At 35.6% G+C, this 17,535-nt stretch overlaps 1 protein-coding gene across 1 annotated transcript in view; it reads right to left on the reverse strand.

Moving 5' to 3' along the window:
- NRG3 (neuregulin 3) overlaps positions 1 to 17,535 on the reverse strand; it is a 341,086-nt gene that overhangs the window by 193,468 nt on the left and 130,083 nt on the right. Inside the window, exon 2 of the mRNA XM_071749296.1 lies at positions 8,092 to 8,221. Coding sequence (XP_071605397.1) covers positions 8,092 to 8,221 — 130 coding nt within the window. The remainder of the gene's footprint in view (positions 1 to 8,091; positions 8,222 to 17,535) is intronic.

Consider the following 17,535-nt stretch of genomic DNA (forward strand, 5'->3'; position numbering starts at 1 on the left):
TTCTATTTTGATAATACAAAACAAAGATATCATAGGCCTACAAAAAAGCTGGGGAGGGACTTATTGCAGGGCATGTAGCTATAGGACAAGGGGTAATGGCTTTAAACTAGAACAGGGTAAATTTAGGTCAGACATTAGGAGGAAATTCTTCACTGGGAGGGTGGTGAGACCCTAGCAGAGGTTGCCCAGGGAAGTTGTGGCTGCCCCATCCCTGGAAGTGTTCAAGGCCAGGGGCTGGATGGGGCTTGGAGCAACTTGGGCTGGTGGGAGGTGTCCCTGCCCATGCAGGGGGTTGGAACTAGAGGATCTTCAAGGTCCTTTCCAACCCAAACCATTCTGCAATTCTCTGATTTCAATCTAGCTGGTATTTGTTTCTAGTTAAATGACTCAATCGTCCAGAGTTTATTCCTTCTCCTAGTAAGACTTTTTGCAGATGAACTTCCAGGAGAAATGTGTGCAGTTCAGATTAGATTGGAAATGCTTTCAGTGAACTTAAGACACTGTCAGGGATGAGAATTTAAATGAGAGATTTCAGATGTCTGTATTACGCACTTCACAAATTCCTTCTTGCCTAAGGGAGGGCAAGAACACCAACAAAAAGCCCTAACTCATTTCCAAGTTAATTTAAAAGCAGAGTTGGATGGCAGAACATTTGCATATGTTAGCTTCAAGAGAGATGCAATAGATGCATTGATATTTGCACCCTCATGACTTAAGCTTTTCTTTTCTACAAGTACTTTGTGTGTACTATAAAAACTATACAATCCTTTTTTTCACTGGTAGGTTTTGGAAAGCAAGGGGGTGAAACCCAGTTCTTATAAATTGATGGAATATTCCTTTGCAGGAGAAAGACTTTATGATTTTGTACTTTTCCAATTTTCAGAATGTGCCTTTTCATCTTGTGTTCAGCTTCAGACAGCATGTAGTGAGTAATAGCTTTCTGCAGGTCACTTCACTTTGGTTTCCTTTCAAATTAGAAAACAGGAGGAAGTCTAGAGGCAGTTTCTTCTATTAACAGATCATGTTTCTTCATGGAAGTTTGTTCTTTTATACAAACCAGATTTGAATCATCTCTACCAGTAGAGATATGCTATAATGCTATAAAATCAAGATGTCTTGCTAACCTATGATGACTAGACAGAGCTTCAGAAACACGTGTAGGCACAAGAAAAGGTGGTGATAAAAATGGAAGCCTCCACTAGCTTTACATTTTTTTGCTAGTGAGACACGATAATTAGGAAGCAACGCTGTGCTAGCAGTTATCTCCCACTCGGGTGCCAAATCAAGAAATCCAAGAATTATTAGCAGCCTCAAGTTAAACCTTTCTCAGCTGCTGAGCCAGCAACTCCATTTCTCACTTCTCTCTAATCAAATTCAGGATTATAGCCCAACTCTTGCTTCAACCATCTTGCCAAATGCAAACAGGGCTGGGTTGTGTCTCTTTCTCTTCCAGGCCAACAGATGACAGACCACAGAAAGCTTCCAGAAATATTTTTGTTTCACTCAAATTACTGGTTCTAAAAAAACCTATACTTCTCCTACCTCTGGGAAACAACTGTACATATATAAATGAAAGAATTAACACTGCTTGATTTGACAGCTATTATCTCTGAATAACAAATGTGTGGCTTTTATGTTAACTGAAACTGGATTTACATCAGCCTTTCAGTATTCAGGGAAAGAAAAATTAATTCCAGTTTTTTCAGTCGTCTCTGCAGACCTAAGTGTAAAATATATTCACTCTCTTAAGCTTCAAGATTATCTTTGGATGCAAAGCTATGCAATTTCTCCTTTATTTCTCCTGCTTCCTCAAACTCAAGAATATTAATTTAAAGAAGCAGTTCAAACAAGATGAAATGGACTATTAATTTCATTTTCTATGAATATTTATGAAGCACAGGTGAAGAACTAAGTAAAATGAGTGTGTAATTTAAATACTTGGTTGTGTATTTTTATGTGTACAGTACTGTGGCTTTTGCCTCAGTGCTCTGAGTGGAAAAGTGCATCTGCATAATAACCTGAAGCAGGAGGTAAATTTCATTACTTGAGAAGACAGAAATGGAGCCAGGAAATGATACTGTTTAATAATCAAAGTTTTTCAAAGGGGAATCATTAGAAAATCTAGGTGCTCAGCAGAAAGTAAATAAAACCTCAAATACTATCACTACAGCTTATAGCATGTCAGTAAGAACTTAAAACTACCACTAAATGCAAATCTTGATATTATGCTGTATTTCTTTTTGCCATGAAATAAATTTATTCTCCCTCAAATAATAAAACTAATATAAACTTGTTTTCAGAAAATACTTCAGAGGGATGACCAGATAACAGATTTGCCAGTGACGACTCTGGCACATAGAGCTGCTTGAAGGAATGATGCTGCTGTGAACAGCAACACGAATAATAAAACCTGATTTACTGCACTACTCAAAAACTTAAGCATGTGCTGAGAGTGACTTTTTGTAAACACATCCAGGGAAATGTCTGTCACGTTTGAAATACAGACTGTTACACTGCTGCATTAAACCCCACTGCTTGCAGAGACAGGAAAGCAATTGGACTTCCTAAGACTTTTCCATTTGCATACACATGTATTTCAAGATTCAAGTGTTTTCTGCCACAGAAGTTACACAAGATTGAACAATGCAAGTATCTGCTAAATGCAATAATCTAGGGGGAAATCTGTAAATAAAAACGACTCTAAAATAGAGTGTTGAGACCGTGAAAATTAATCAATAATTAAAGTACATTTACAAGAAGCTTTTTTGAGAGCCTCTGTCTTCTCAATGATAAATTATGGATTCATTAATCAGGTGTTATTGAATACAGCTGTATTTAATGTGCACAGCACACAGTAGGCTCTTCACCAGGAGTTGATGTTAAAAGATTTAAATTTAAAATCTTATTTATTGAGTTCTTATAAAGTGATAGCAGACTTTAAGCTCTTTAATCTTAGAAATCTATTAGAAAAGGAGTATGGATAACTGAGAAAGCACTGGTGCAGTTTAGCATTTGGACAAAATAATTTAGTTCTGATTCTGATTAACTGATACTAATTAAATGAGCTCAGACTACAGAAATTTCAGACCAAGTGGTAAAAATCATGGAAGACTGAGCAATACAAAAAATATGTAGGTAACAAGTCCTACAGGTAGCTTGGGCTTTAAACCCTTTCATTTTGGAAACCATTCTTCTTCAAGCTTCATATCTGAAATTGTTTTTAAAGAATAAAGTAGGGAAGTGGCAGCAAAGCCATGCAACCCTTTACTGTAATTTCAAGAAGCAAGAGCTTGAACAAGGGTTTGGGGTTTTTGTATTAAGGAAAAGAAACATCTAAAACTAGACAGGAAAAGCATGAGGTTTTCCAATTTAAAAAATGGAAATGTAATCAAATTCCATATTTGCTATTAACATTACTTAAAGAAATATTTCTTTTTAATTTTTTTACTACCACTGTCTTGAGTATATGAATAAGATGATTCTACCCTTGTGATCTGTAGTAGATGTGACTGATTTCTCAGCAGCATTTATGCTTCCTAACTTCTTACAGGCCTTGAGTTTTTTTGCTTTAGAACCTCTTTCATCTAAGCTAACAGGAACAACCGCATTCTGAAGGCAACCATGAGTTGTAAAAGGGCTGCTGAATAAGCAGGTGATGAAATAACAATGCAATGTGATATCTATATTAAAATATAGTTGCTTAACAGCAGCTTGGAGCTACATAATGTGGTCTTTCAAGTTCACCTCAGGTTTTCTAAAGTAAACATGAAAGTAAAAATAGAAGCATTTCCAGCTAATGATATGTGCAGCTACACAAATATAATCCAGATATGTGCTACAGCTGTGCTCATATAGCACTCATTTTCTCAACAGGACATCTGCTGATTGCCTGTGAACATGGAAAGTATCCTAAATATGAAGCTCACCTTCCTTCTTTAAATTCCTGTAGCTGTGTTAACTTGCTCAGCTCAATGAAATGAAATATTTTTAATGAAACTTAACTTGTAACATTGCAACAGCAATGAAATGTTTTATTAATTGTGACTAATTTTGTGGTTTTGCTTCATATACATATTGGAAGCCCTGTGGAAGAGTATCCTTGTAATACAAGGTGTGTGAAGAACACACAAAATGGAGGAGCTGATATTTTAAAACACCTGGGTCAGATTACAAAAGCCAAGCTACAGGTCACGTAACTAAAACAGGGAAATTATGTTCTTATATTTTTAGATTTTTAACTTGAGGTTAAGTGCACGTATTACATCCCATGCCCAGAACTGTCCTGAAGTCCAATCTATTCAATACCTTTCTCCTGCTTTTCCTGACATAAGGGGATAATGCCTGGATTATTTACTACTATGCAAAAGATTCACAGTAAAACCTGATAGTATATAAACATATATCCAAATTGGACTTGAAATTAAAATTCAACCCTTCTGGTTTCACAAGAGTTGAACAAAGAAGAGCACTGCTGGCATAATTTTTAACCAACTAGGTGTAAAAATGAATTTTTTTCATGCATTCAGTGGAGCAAGCTCAAAATTAATCAGAACAAGAAGGACCCATAAAAGCAGATAGTCCTATGAAATCTGAAAACTCTGGGATAGTAACCAAAGTAGTCTTTGTTGGATGTATATAATAACACATTATATATATAAAGATGGCTTGTTTACTGCACTTTTGTGAATCTATTCTTTCACTATCTGTTGTGAGAAAACAGCCAGGCTTTATACTGCTTGCTTTGTGAAGGAGAGATGAAGGACAGGGACAAAGGGAGCATCTCATCAAATATCCTCAAGACTAAAAGAGTACAAGGGAGTTCACTGCCAACACCAAGATTTCCAAGATGCACACAATGGTCTTAATGGCTTCTTTCAGAAGAGAAATTTAACAGTGCAATCATCTTTCCCTCTCAAAAGTGTTGGCCACTCATTCATTCAGTGTTTCCCAGTCCTACATGGGTAATCAAAAGAAAATGAAGGCACTTAGAAAAAAAAAAATAAAAATATTCACATACACATAAAAACCAAACAAACCCATCACAAAACAAAGCCCCAGAGTGACTGGAGAGAGAGTGTCTTTGACATATAATTGTATAGACAAAACCCAACTAAATGCTGATGTGTTTTGTTTGTGTAAATAATGAATAAAAGCATCCTCACCATTCAACTTAAATTCTCAAGAAGGCAACAGGGAAAAAAATATTTCAGCATATGGACAAACTAAATATGAAGCTTCCCTACTGCTGACCTACCCTATCCTTAAAACAAGCTCATGTTAAGTATTTCTTTTTGTGAATGGTTTAAGTTACATCTTTAAAATAGTTACATCTTTAAAAACATTCAGTGCATCTCATTTGTTGCCTGGCCATGCAGGTAACTCTGCCAGTTTTCACCCCCAGGCAAATTTTCAGCAAGAGAAAGTGAGTAAAATGTAGAAATTGAAACAAAACCAGAAATGTAGAATTTGAACCTAACCATTCCTATAATTTTTCTCCTCCAATTGTCCACTAAGCTAAAACATCTCCTCTGTGGGTGAAAAAGAATGGAAGATGCATGAGGAGGGTTGCTTCAAACCCCTTCTTGCCTTCACCAGGGATGCATGCTGTGTTTTCTCACAAAACAGAAATATTACTTGCTACCAAATGCCTTTTTTTTTTTCCTTCAGCAGTTATTAGCATATTTGTCCCTAAACACGTACACACAACAACTGCACAAGAGCCCATGCATATAGATCATCTACTAATACTCTTTCAACCTGATGAAGTGGGACAAAAGTTTTTTTGCTACATCAAAGTCTTCTCTCTGCAGCTGTTCCACGTGGCAAATTCCCATTTCAGTAAATTGGTGCTCTGTTCCCAGAACAGATGCAAAATCAAACTCCCAATGAGAATACACAATGCAGCTTGATTCTAAGAACAAAGTATCATTTCAGTCTCTTAAGTTTTCATAATTCTGTATTGAAGTTATTTTTTTAATTGCAATGGGAATCCCATAACCCTTTCATTCTCAGGGAAAATTACTTTTTCCCTATAGTTAGAGGATACATATTGTATTTTTCTATATGTCTACATTTTATCTACTATTTCAAAGGATGGTTCTAGGCTACAGACAGAAAACAAACTTGCATCTCCCTACAGCACTGGCCCTGACAAAGAGATGTACAGTCTATTACTAAGATATGGGTACAGAATTTGAAGGTCAAATTAAAAGGTTTCTTTTCATCAATAATATACACAGAAGTACCATAAAAGTGACTCTGAACAAGCTGCTGCTTGCAGCATTGAAGGTCCTTACTCAATTAAAAAAAGCATTATAACTAGTTTAATCACCTTTTAAATTTTAAATTGCATCTTCTCTTGCTGTATGAATTTTTATTGCTTTCTATGTGTCTTTTTGGGTTGCAGACTTCAAAGTACCCAGTGACAGAAGCAGATGTTTAATTCCCAGACAACATGTCAATGCCTGAAACTTGTGCAAGCAAAGCAAATCTGGCACACGTGGGACTGAGCAGATTCACAAATGAGAACTATTTCCCTATGGAAGAACAACACGAGAGAGTGAGGAAAAAATTTCACTTTGCTGGAAAGAATGAAAAACTCAACAACTGCAGCAGTAGAATCCCAGCAAATAAACAGGAGCCTGGCAAAGGAGACAACAGGAAATATCTAAAAGTTTCATCCCTACAGTTTAATAAAATGGTCTGTTTAAATAAATTAGCCAGTTAATTTATCAGTCAAATTAATTTTTTTCATATATCCATTTCTCCCTGCTATTAATTTGTAATCACTTTTGCCCCATTTGAAAATTCTGACAATGAAAAATGCTTCTATGTTTGAGTGATAAAATTCTGTTGTTTACAGCTCATGACACTTTTAAGGAAGTCTGAAAGTCACACACTTGCTTTTAGAAAAAATACCTATAATGTTTTATGTTGAAAGCTAAAAAAGTCACATTTTTCCATGATTAATGACTCCTAATATCTAATCTAATAAGCATGCCATAAGAAAACATAAAACAAGGGAAATGAAGCATATACAACTGAAATGGAAAATTACCAGCATAGTATTAAACATAAAAATCTGATTAATATTCTTCTGATTCAACCTTTAAATCCATAAATCTCCACCTTAAAACCAGGCACAACTGATTTTCTGACTTTTTTTTCCCCGCTTTCAGTGGTATTTAGCAGCCTATGTCCCAAACCATTCAGGTAAGTCTCTGAATATTTTAAGTATTTTCCATTATATTAGACACATCTACATATTTAGATACTCAGTTTAGAATTGGGTCATACAAGTGTCTTAGATACACCTTTCATATGCCAAATACAGTATTAACTTTGGAGTAGATAAAACACCACTTTTTATATGCTTTTACTTTGGATCACTTCTGTTTAAAAGACTGTTTGAATAGTTCAGAATTTTTTCATTCTCATCTTTAGAAAAATGCTACAATATTCCTTCTGCATAGAATCCCCTTTTACTGGCCCCTACTTCTAGAATAATTATATTTGGTGACCTGGTTTTCTTTTCTGATATTTTTTGAGATATTCAAACTGGACACAGACATTGGAGAAGTTCAGGATTATAAAGCTGTACAACAGCTACATAGATTCAGATACCTGTTCTAGTCCATTTTATCTTCCAGTAATCAAATATAAAAAAACCTCATTCCTAAAACTACTACCAGAACAACTCTTCCTCTCTCTAAACAACCAGTTTGATATCCTTAGCCGTTGTCAAAGCTATCCAAAATATAGGAAGGCTTCTGGAATAAAGTGGAACTTAAGCTTCTAGACTTGAAAAAATCCAAAAAAACCTTGAAGCATTAATCTTTACTTGTTTATATAACCAGAAAACAGAATACTGAAGATTTTGCTTTTCTATAAAAGAAATCAAAATGTTGCTTTTTGTGTTTCTGTATTTCTATTAATAAGTAAATGATCCAAAACATCAACTGTAAGGGATGCAATTGAATTGGAGGCAAACACCATTGCTTCATAACATGCTAAGTCTCAATTTTACCTTTTCTAAAGCTGTTTCCTTTGGACAGGAGACTATTTCTTGCAACATATTTGCAAACGACTTACCGGCAGTGTTTATGGGATCCTGTTAAGGTTTCAATCACAAAGCATTCCCCTTCGTTCAGACAGTATGCAAGATCCTTGTCTTTGCATGGCTTAAAGTGCTCAGATCTTTCAGTGGAATACGTTGTAGTATCTGTGGAGGAAACAGAAACAGGTAAGAAATGCTGTAAGGCTAAATATGGGACATTCTTTTAAGTATATATGTTAAAGAAATTTGGTCAAATTCATCCATTAAGTGATCAAGACAAACCAATTACAGGAACCAAAAGCATAGGGCAAGCAAGCTCCAGTGTGACTGCAATATTATTTGAAGTCAAATGCCTTTAAAAGATTCACAAAAAGAATCCTGTATTTGGAAATAGTAGCAGAAAGATAAACTTAAAAGTAGCAAAGTTGAGTATAATTTCTATCAACTCCAATTTCCAAGGAATCCCTTGTAAAACAAACACACTAATTTTGTATTCTTTAGCCAGAACAATATTTTCATATTAATATAGTAAGATGTGGTTTTAAATAAAATACATGACTTCATTTAAAAGGTGTAGTAATGGGATGTAGTAAATGTGTAATGTAATGTAAAAACCTAGACAACAATAGCAAAAACCCCAAAAAAGAAAAAAATGAAAAACCAACCAAACAAAAAAAACAAAACCAGGTTTTTTTTATATTTTAAAAACAAAAAAACAAAAACCAACCAAAAAAAAAAAAACCAAAAAAACAAACTACCCATGAAAGAAAAAAAGAAAGCAAAAAACCTTAGGAAAATGCTAATTTAACTTGTCACATCAGTCCAGAACTTAAATGCAAGCAAGGCCCTGTAGATTGTGTGGTTTTAGGTAAAGCATTTGTAGGTTTCCATAGGTCCATCCAAACACTCCTGCAACACAGCTGAAAAAAACCTGATGAGAGTTTGAACTGGAACTCTGAAATCTGCAGCTTGATAATGATATTTTGAGTAGGCTCACAGTGTGTTAGGGTGAGATAACATCTCCTTTAACCTTTCTAATCCAGTTGGATTAATCAACAATAAAGTGAAATCTTCAGAGGAAGATGGCTGACTGACAGATATTTTAATTTTCTTCATTAAGACAAGAATTTTTCAAATGAAGTGTGATTTTCAAAGAAGACAATGATTTCCACAGAGCCGTGGTTCAATCTCCATTTACAATCTTCATTTTAAAATTTTAAATTCTCACTCACTTTATGGGGCAAGGACCAGGCTCTAATATACAAACATTTACTAAAATTCTAAGAGAATATTTCATCATATGATATATATACTATCACAAAATATTTTGTTGGCTGCAGCCCAAGGATTGAAGCTGTGCTCAATGCACACGGAACTTCACAAACTCAAAATTAAATAAATCACATTAACTTCCTCCTAAGCTTATAACTCGAGAAAAATTAAATATCCACCCCACTAATACCAAAGTTGAAAACCAAGATACTGAAATAAGATACTCGCAAGTGTGGTTCTGCAAGAAAATTCAGAGAATTCTAAAAACCTTTCAATGTAACTTCTTTCATTCTTAGTGTATTTTGAATAAAACAGTGCTACAAATTCTCATTATCTAAACTAAGTGAAGGAAGATTAATAAAATAAATTTCAAAAGAATTTAAGATAATTCCCACCCTAACCTTTGGCATGGAATTATTTCATTATTAGTAGTAGTATTTTATATGCCAGAGAGAAAATCCTGGGAAGAAACCACAACATTCTCCCTTTAAACATTTTTGCAGATTGAAAATAAAATATCCTGCCATGTTCATAGACAGCAGCACTTACAAAAAAGGTTGAGGCTATGTGAAAACTACTATGTATGAGAAAACTCTCAAATGGAACATATCAAATAGAATTATGGAAAGAAAACAAAAGAAAACAACATTTATAAAGGCAAACGGGGACTAGCACATCACTGTTGATATTTGAAGAACTGTCAGGTAATAAAAATATCTTTATATAGAAAAAAAATTAGCCCAGCCACCTTTAAGGTCAGTTTTACACAGGAGCACCTAAATGACCATTTAAAGTTTGCTTAGGCAAAAAAAAAAAAAAAAAAAAAAAAAAAAAAAAAAAAAAAAAAAAAAAAAAAATATATATATATATATATATATATATATATATATATATAACCATAACTTGATATATTTCTAAATAAGGAAAACAGAAGATAATATTATTTGAAAGCACTAGAGACAATTACAGTAGGTAAATAAAACTGTTTGATGAGCAGCAACTTAATATGGCATTAGAGAACAGAACATATATTTCTCAGCCTTCTGTGAAGAAGCAATCTGTGCAAATACCTTTAGGAAAGTAATTGTGTTACACAGACCAAAGCAATCTGAGACATCCCCAAAGGACACAATGTCTGAAGTGCAGGATACTCATCTTCTACCATAATTAGCTCTAAAACCCTTGTCAAGGTCAACAGTTTGGAGCTTTAGATTAAATGCATTCTTCACAGGCTTTGTTCTGGTTTATTTTGATCACTTGTCTGTTTAATGGTATTCAAGATTAAATAAATCAAGCCCACAGCAGAAACTTTTGCCGGTGTGGTATCAGGGCAGAGCTAGATGCAGCTCCAGCAATGCTTCCTTTGAGTACTGATGGAAATCACACAGGGAATTGGAATTCTCTGCCAATATAAAATGTTAACAGGCTATGGACAATCTTTGCAGCAAACCAGCCCTCAAGAACTGGAGTTTCTGAGACTTCCAGAGGAGTGACCTGGTGCTCTGCTCATCCAGAGCAACTGAAATCAAAATATTCCCCTTAAAACTCTTTTATTTATAAACAGCCACAAATTCTAATCGTTCATTTTCTGCACTTGGACATGATTTCAAGCTTTTCTTAGATAGTATTGAGTTCTGTCCCTCTTTTTCAAATTAAGCACAAAAGTTGAAGGTAACAATGAAGCTGACAGCTTCTTATGACAGCCTTGGAAAGCACTTCCTATGCTGAAAAGAACACCATAATTTCTAACTTTTTTTTCTCTTTTAAATTAATACAGTATCATTGCCAGTAAGCTTTAAGTTATAGCCCCTTCTATCTTGGAAATGTTTGTGCAAATCTCACCAGGTGGATGCACACGGAAACATCTGTCTAAGTCATGACAACATCTGGCCTGCAAAGATCAGATGTCAGCTACAAAGGTCATTAACTGACATTAACAAAGCTCAAAAGCTGTGTTATTAATGGATATTTTAGATATTCCTAGAGCTGTTTGGTATTTTCTGTTGGATATATTCCTACGCAGGATACGTGAGTTTTCTGAGAGGTTACAATCCTGCTCTTATTTCAGGTTGCTCTGATGATGAAATAAACTCTGTTACAACTTCATTAAATATTGAAGAAAACAAAATCTAAGAACTTGTTCTAAACAGAACCACATAAAGAACAAAACAACAGAAAGCACTGGAGAGACTGTATAGTTTTCTTTAATGTTTCTCTAATCAATAATAAATAGCATTGTCTTGTTTACAGATATCCTTTTTTTTTTTTTCCCTTTTTTTTTTGACTCCTAAATAAATATTGAATTGACTTTTCCATGGTGGAATTGTCCTTCATCACACTTCAGAAGCCTGCTAAGTATCCACCACTCTATAGTGAAGTTTGCTGTTATGTTTTGTTTTTTTAATAATTGACAAACCCTAGGCAATCACAAAACTACTAGTACAGCCTTTTAATTTATTTCTAGTCCCACAGATCCAAATTCCAAACGTTTACATGTGACAAAAGGAAACTTCAGTGAAATATCCAGATATCCCTTGATTCAGTACATAAACGGCAATAATCCATAAGCCCTTAAGGTCAACTTTCTTAGTTTTTAATTGCCAGTTGTCTGGGTGTTTAATGTAAAAGCAGAACATGCTATAGGGTTCTGCTGGATTTTTTTAAAATAAATTAAAATAAAGAATTTCAAGGCACTTTTGCTCTATTTTACTTGCCTCACTTTACTAGCAAAGCTTTATTTATAATTCTCATTCTCCAAAACTGGGTATTCTATCACCAAGTCTCAGATACTGCTGCTTAATCAAATGAACCAGAACTCAAATCACATTTCAATGGAAGGCTTCAAGACCTTTTCTTTAGAAACATGAAGTTGGTTAAAAAAATGTTGTTGTTTGGAGATATCGAATAAAATTTGGTAGAAAATTTTCAGATGTTACGTTACTTTGTTAAGGTCTAAAGCTTGGTCTACAGAAGTGGAAGTGACTTTGGATTCTTGGCTCATTAATCTGTTTGTGTTTGTACCAGCACAAGATAGTGAATTACAGCCAATTTATTGACTGATCTGCAAGGCATAACATGGATAACTTCTTCAAAGTTACCAGATTCCTTGCTTCCAGTATCATGATCTGATATTAATAAATTGTAATTGCAAAAGACAAATGCAGGAAAGGAGAGAATCAATAATTTAAAATATCCTGGGAAATGGCACATTCATAGCAGCTGCTTCCACACTTACTGCAGCAGCAACAACCATTTCCACCCATGACATCTGTCTCGCAGCATTTCTGGCTTTAAAAATAGATTTTCCTGGATAGATACCAAACAAAATTGTCCACGGCAGCATTAAATGATACCCACACTGCACGCACCTCATCATAAAGAATGTTTTTTCCTGAAAGAAAGCCTGAGCTGCTTTAGAGCGTGGGGGGGACAAAAAAAAATAAAAAAAAAAAAAAATAAAAAAAAGAAATTAGTGAGGTACTGAGGAGAGAAATAGAGGATCCTGCTTAACTTTCCAGAAGTCACGAGTGGATGGGCACAAAAATTTGGTAGCTTATAGTAAGAGGCACTAATTACCATAGGTATGGCACCTACTACCTACTTAGTGCACTCTCAAGGAGGAATATTTAAAGGCCTTGTATTTGGTTGGCCAAAGCCTGCACATTAAAGGACTTTTCAAAATATTACTCAATAGTAGTGAAAATATGCAGTATAACAGTTTTATAGATTCAGTATCAACATGCAAGTCAGCTTTACCTGTATCTTGTTACCCATTTGCAACTAATCCATTTAGCTGAGAACCACAGAATTACTGAGGCACACAACAAGAAGTTTATTTTAAATCCCCAGTCCCATTTTGAAATGTGCTACAATGAACTAAGCCATCTACAGTCAACTGGACTTTCTCTGGCAATGCAGCTCCAGTCACAAAAACCAAAACACCCCAAACCACAAAACAACTCCTCAAGAAACCCCAGAATTTTACAAATATATCACATTTGCATTCTACAAAGGTAACAAGTTGATTTAATAGTACATGGAGAGCTAAATTTTATGTTCAGTGAAGTCAATGGCAAAATATTTACAGCAACTCCATATAACAAGGGTTCCCTGCAGTTATTACAGGATCACATCATGCTTTTTTCCTGATATTTTATGTAGTGTGCCTACTTAGAAAGGGTCTTGAAAAACATGCAAATTACACACAGAATAGATTACTTTTTTTACTCATAATACCCTGAATCTTAAAAACCATTTAGCCTGTAATTTCTCTCCCTGTGCTTTTAGAAGTAAACAGAAGATGGGTGGGTGGAAAAGACACCAAGCCCTAAGCAAGACATTCATTAAGGGAAAAGGTGTGTAAAACTTTAATATTGCCTGCAAACATGTCCTATGATTTAACTCTTTTAACTCTCTTAATTTTTTTAATATTTGTAAAGTAAACATCACAGACATACCAATTCTTAATGGAAAGCAGAGATCTTCCTTTGTCAATGCTACCAGAACTCTAGTGAACATGGGAGACTGCTGGAACAATTTAAATAAAAAATCCTAGTAATAAAGTATGAGCAAAAACCTTAAGTTTTTTAGAAATGAAAACAATTTTTTTAATAGTAAGTGGGTTCTTTTTCTAAACTCAATTTAACTGTTTGAATGCATATGTCTATGATTAAAACAAAAAACTTAATGAAAATATGAAAAATACTTTATTGCATTTACAGAGACAGCAACTGTGTTCTGAATTATGATTATCTAAGCAGCTACCCCTTGGCCATTTTGTGCCAGATAAAATTTTATTTAATCCAATAACACTTAAAGGGCTTTGACTGCACCATGATATAAAGCAAAATTGTGCACCAGATCATACCCACAACTGGAAAGAAACAACAGCTCAAGCTCCAGAAATGCACAAATTAGAGACAGTCATCTCTCCAAAATCTTGCTCCATAAATAAATGCTGTGCACATTTTGCAGATGATTTATCAGTCTGAAACCACAATGCACTAATCCATATCTTCAGTAACATATTAACAGACTGCCAAGCTACTAGTGCATTATTAGCAAAATACCACATGCTACTGGAGAGCTGCTTGCTTGCTGCAAAAAATATTAAAGCATGTCTTTGCTCATAATTTAAAATAAATATATCAGGCAAACACTGTTTTTCAAAACAATATATCAAAACCAAAACCAAGAAACAAAACCAAAACCAAGAAACAAAACCAAAACCAAGAAACAAAACCAAAACCAAGAAACAAAACCAAAACCAAGAAACAAAACCAAAACCAAGAAACAAAACCAAAACCAAGAAACAAAACCAAAACCAAGAAACAAAACCAAAACCAAGAAACAAAACCAAAACCAAGAAACAAAACCAAAACCAAGAAACAAAACCAAAACCAAGAAACAAAACCAAAACCAAGAAACAAAACCAAAACCAAGAAACAAAACCAAAACCAAGAAACAAAACCAAAACCAAGAAACAAAACCAAAACCAAGAAACAAAACCAAAACCAAGAAACAAAACCAAAACCAAGAAACAAAACCAAAACCAAGAAACAAAACCAAAACCAAGAAACAAAACCAAAACCAAGAAACAAAACCAAAACCAAGAAACAAAACCAAAACCAAGAAACAAAACCAAAACCAAGAAACAAAACCAAAACCAAGAAACAAAACCAAAACCAAGAAACCAACAAAAAAACCCAAAAAACAAAACAAAAAACCAAACAAACAAAAAACCAAAAAAACAAACCAAAACCTGCCTACATAATGGGATCTTGCAACTGAAACTGAAATGCAGAAAAGCAAACAAAGGCAGCATCACTTCAAAACGTATTATCCGATCACATCTGTCAAAACCAAACCATGGGTACCAATTAAATTCACCTCTGTACCTCCAGAACTGCTCAGAGTCTGCATTCTCCTCTACAGCTCAAACTGAAGTCAGAGAAAGCTGAACAAATGAGGGATGACTCAGGATCAAGCCTCGTGAGACACAAAAGGCCAGGGGTTTTTCAAAAGTCTTCTGTCTAGGAGCCAAAGAAAAAGGAGAGGCAAAAACTCTAAAAGGTTTTAGCATTTAATGTGAAGAGTTACTTGAGAACTTGAGTCACGACAGTTGTGATGGGCACTTTAGGTGCAGAGAGCTTTTGCCAATCAGACAGTATTCAGGTGTCCCTTGGTAGACCTTCTCATTAATAGATCTAAAAGAAATTCAGAGAGGAATTCTTTAAAAAAAGGCGGAATACTCAGTATTTGTGATCCACCTTCTCTCTGCTTTGACCCCAAGCAGTCCCTTCTCAGCACAGTAAAATCACTGGAGTCACAAAAAGCTCTTCAGATTGGATCACCCCATGGAACCAAAAAGTTTGACTCTTTCAGGTACATGGAAATAGGTCCAGGAAATAGTGTCTAGCAGATAAACTGAAGTACAGTTAAATGAAGTGACTGCAGCAAAACAGAACAAAACAAAAACACACTAAGAAAAACTCCAACAAAATAGTAAGGAATAAAGTACTTCAGGGGGTGAAATCAAAACTTAAGAAAAACAAACAAAAAAATTAATCAAAAACCCAGAACAATTCTGCATAGGTCAACGGAAGCTAAAAGCATGCAAGCATAATACAACTACATCTGTGATGGCTTCAGCAACCAGCACTCTGCAATAGAAAAAAAAATTCCAACAAAACTTAGTGTATCAAATTTAAAGTAGAGTATATCAGTAAGTTTGTGATGAACAATTCTTGGTTCAGTTTGGTAACCAAATAAAATGTTAGTTTGGAGTAATTATTAATCATTACTTATCAAGAATAGTAATAAAGTTGCCTTCAGAAAATCATACTCAGTTTCAAGTGATCAAGAAGATTCAAATATCTTTGCCTAAGGAGGGCCATTATTTTAACTGGACTTGTTCCTTGTAAACAAGTTTAAGAGTTTCACAACTTTTTGCTTTCAAATCTGACATATTTGGACATGTAAAGAAAAGAAAAAAGAGGAAGCAGAAATAGAAGAAATTACAAGAGAAGCTCAGTGACCTAAATCATAGAATCATAGAATCACAGAATCATAGGGGTTGGAAGGGACCTCGAAAGATCATGTAGTCCAACCCCCCCTGCCAGAGCAGGGCCCCCTAGAGTACATCGCCTAGGAACGTGTCCAGGCGGGTTTTAAATGTCTCCAGTGAAGGAGACTCCACAACCCCCCTGGGCAGCCTGTTCCAGGGCTCTGTCACCCTTACAGTAAAAAAATTCTTTCTGATATTCAACTTGAACCTCCTATGCTCCAACTTGCACCCATTACCCCTTGTCCTATCACTGGTCACCATAGAGAAAAGCCTAACTCCATCTCCCTGACACTCACCCCTTACATATTTGAAAACATTGATGAGGTCACCCCTCAGTCTCCTTTTCTCCAAACTAAAGAGACCCAGCTCCCTCAGCCTTTCCTCATAAGGGAGATGCTCCACTCCCTTAATCATCTTAGTAGCTCTGCGCTGGACTCTTTCAAGCACTTCCCTGTCCTTCTTGAACTGAGGGGCCCAGAACTGGACACAATACTCCAGGTGCGGCCTTACCAATGCAGAATAGAGGGGGAGGAGAACCTCTCTTGACCTACTAACCACACCCTTTCTAATGCACCCCAGGATGCCATTGGCCTTCTTGGCCACAAGGGCACACTGCTGGCTCATGGTCATCCTCTTGTCTACCAGGACCCCCAGGTCTCTTTCACCTACACTGCTCTCCAGCAGGTCAGCCCCCAAATAACTCAATATTGGCTAGAGGAGCAGAAAAGCAGTGCTATTATCATTACTATATGTAGTTAAAAACCCAATCCTCTAAGTCTTTATCTTTCCTAGACCACAGTTGTCTTCTCTCTCCTCCTGCCTGTGAAGCACAGTGTGGGTGCAGGAGTTTAGATGCAAAGATTCATTCCAGCAGAGCCCACATGGCACCTCTGTCTTGTTCCACATCTCCTGGTTCCCATCACAAGTCACATCAATAATCCAGGTGCATAAGTGTCACCATAACTCAGCAACAAACCTCCCTCAGTTCATTCTACAAACTCCATTCACCCAGTTCAGATGTCTTGGGTTTGTGTGGCAAGGTTCTGGCAGCGGGGGTGGTTTCTGGGAGAAGCTTCCCCTGTGTTCAAAAAAGCCAATGCCAGACAGCTCCAAGATGGACTCACTCAAGGCCAAGCTCCCC

Source organism: Heliangelus exortis, chromosome 7 (genome assembly GCF_036169615.1).
Source record: "Heliangelus exortis chromosome 7, bHelExo1.hap1, whole genome shotgun sequence".
Lineage (NCBI taxonomy): Eukaryota > Metazoa > Chordata > Aves > Apodiformes > Trochilidae > Heliangelus > Heliangelus exortis.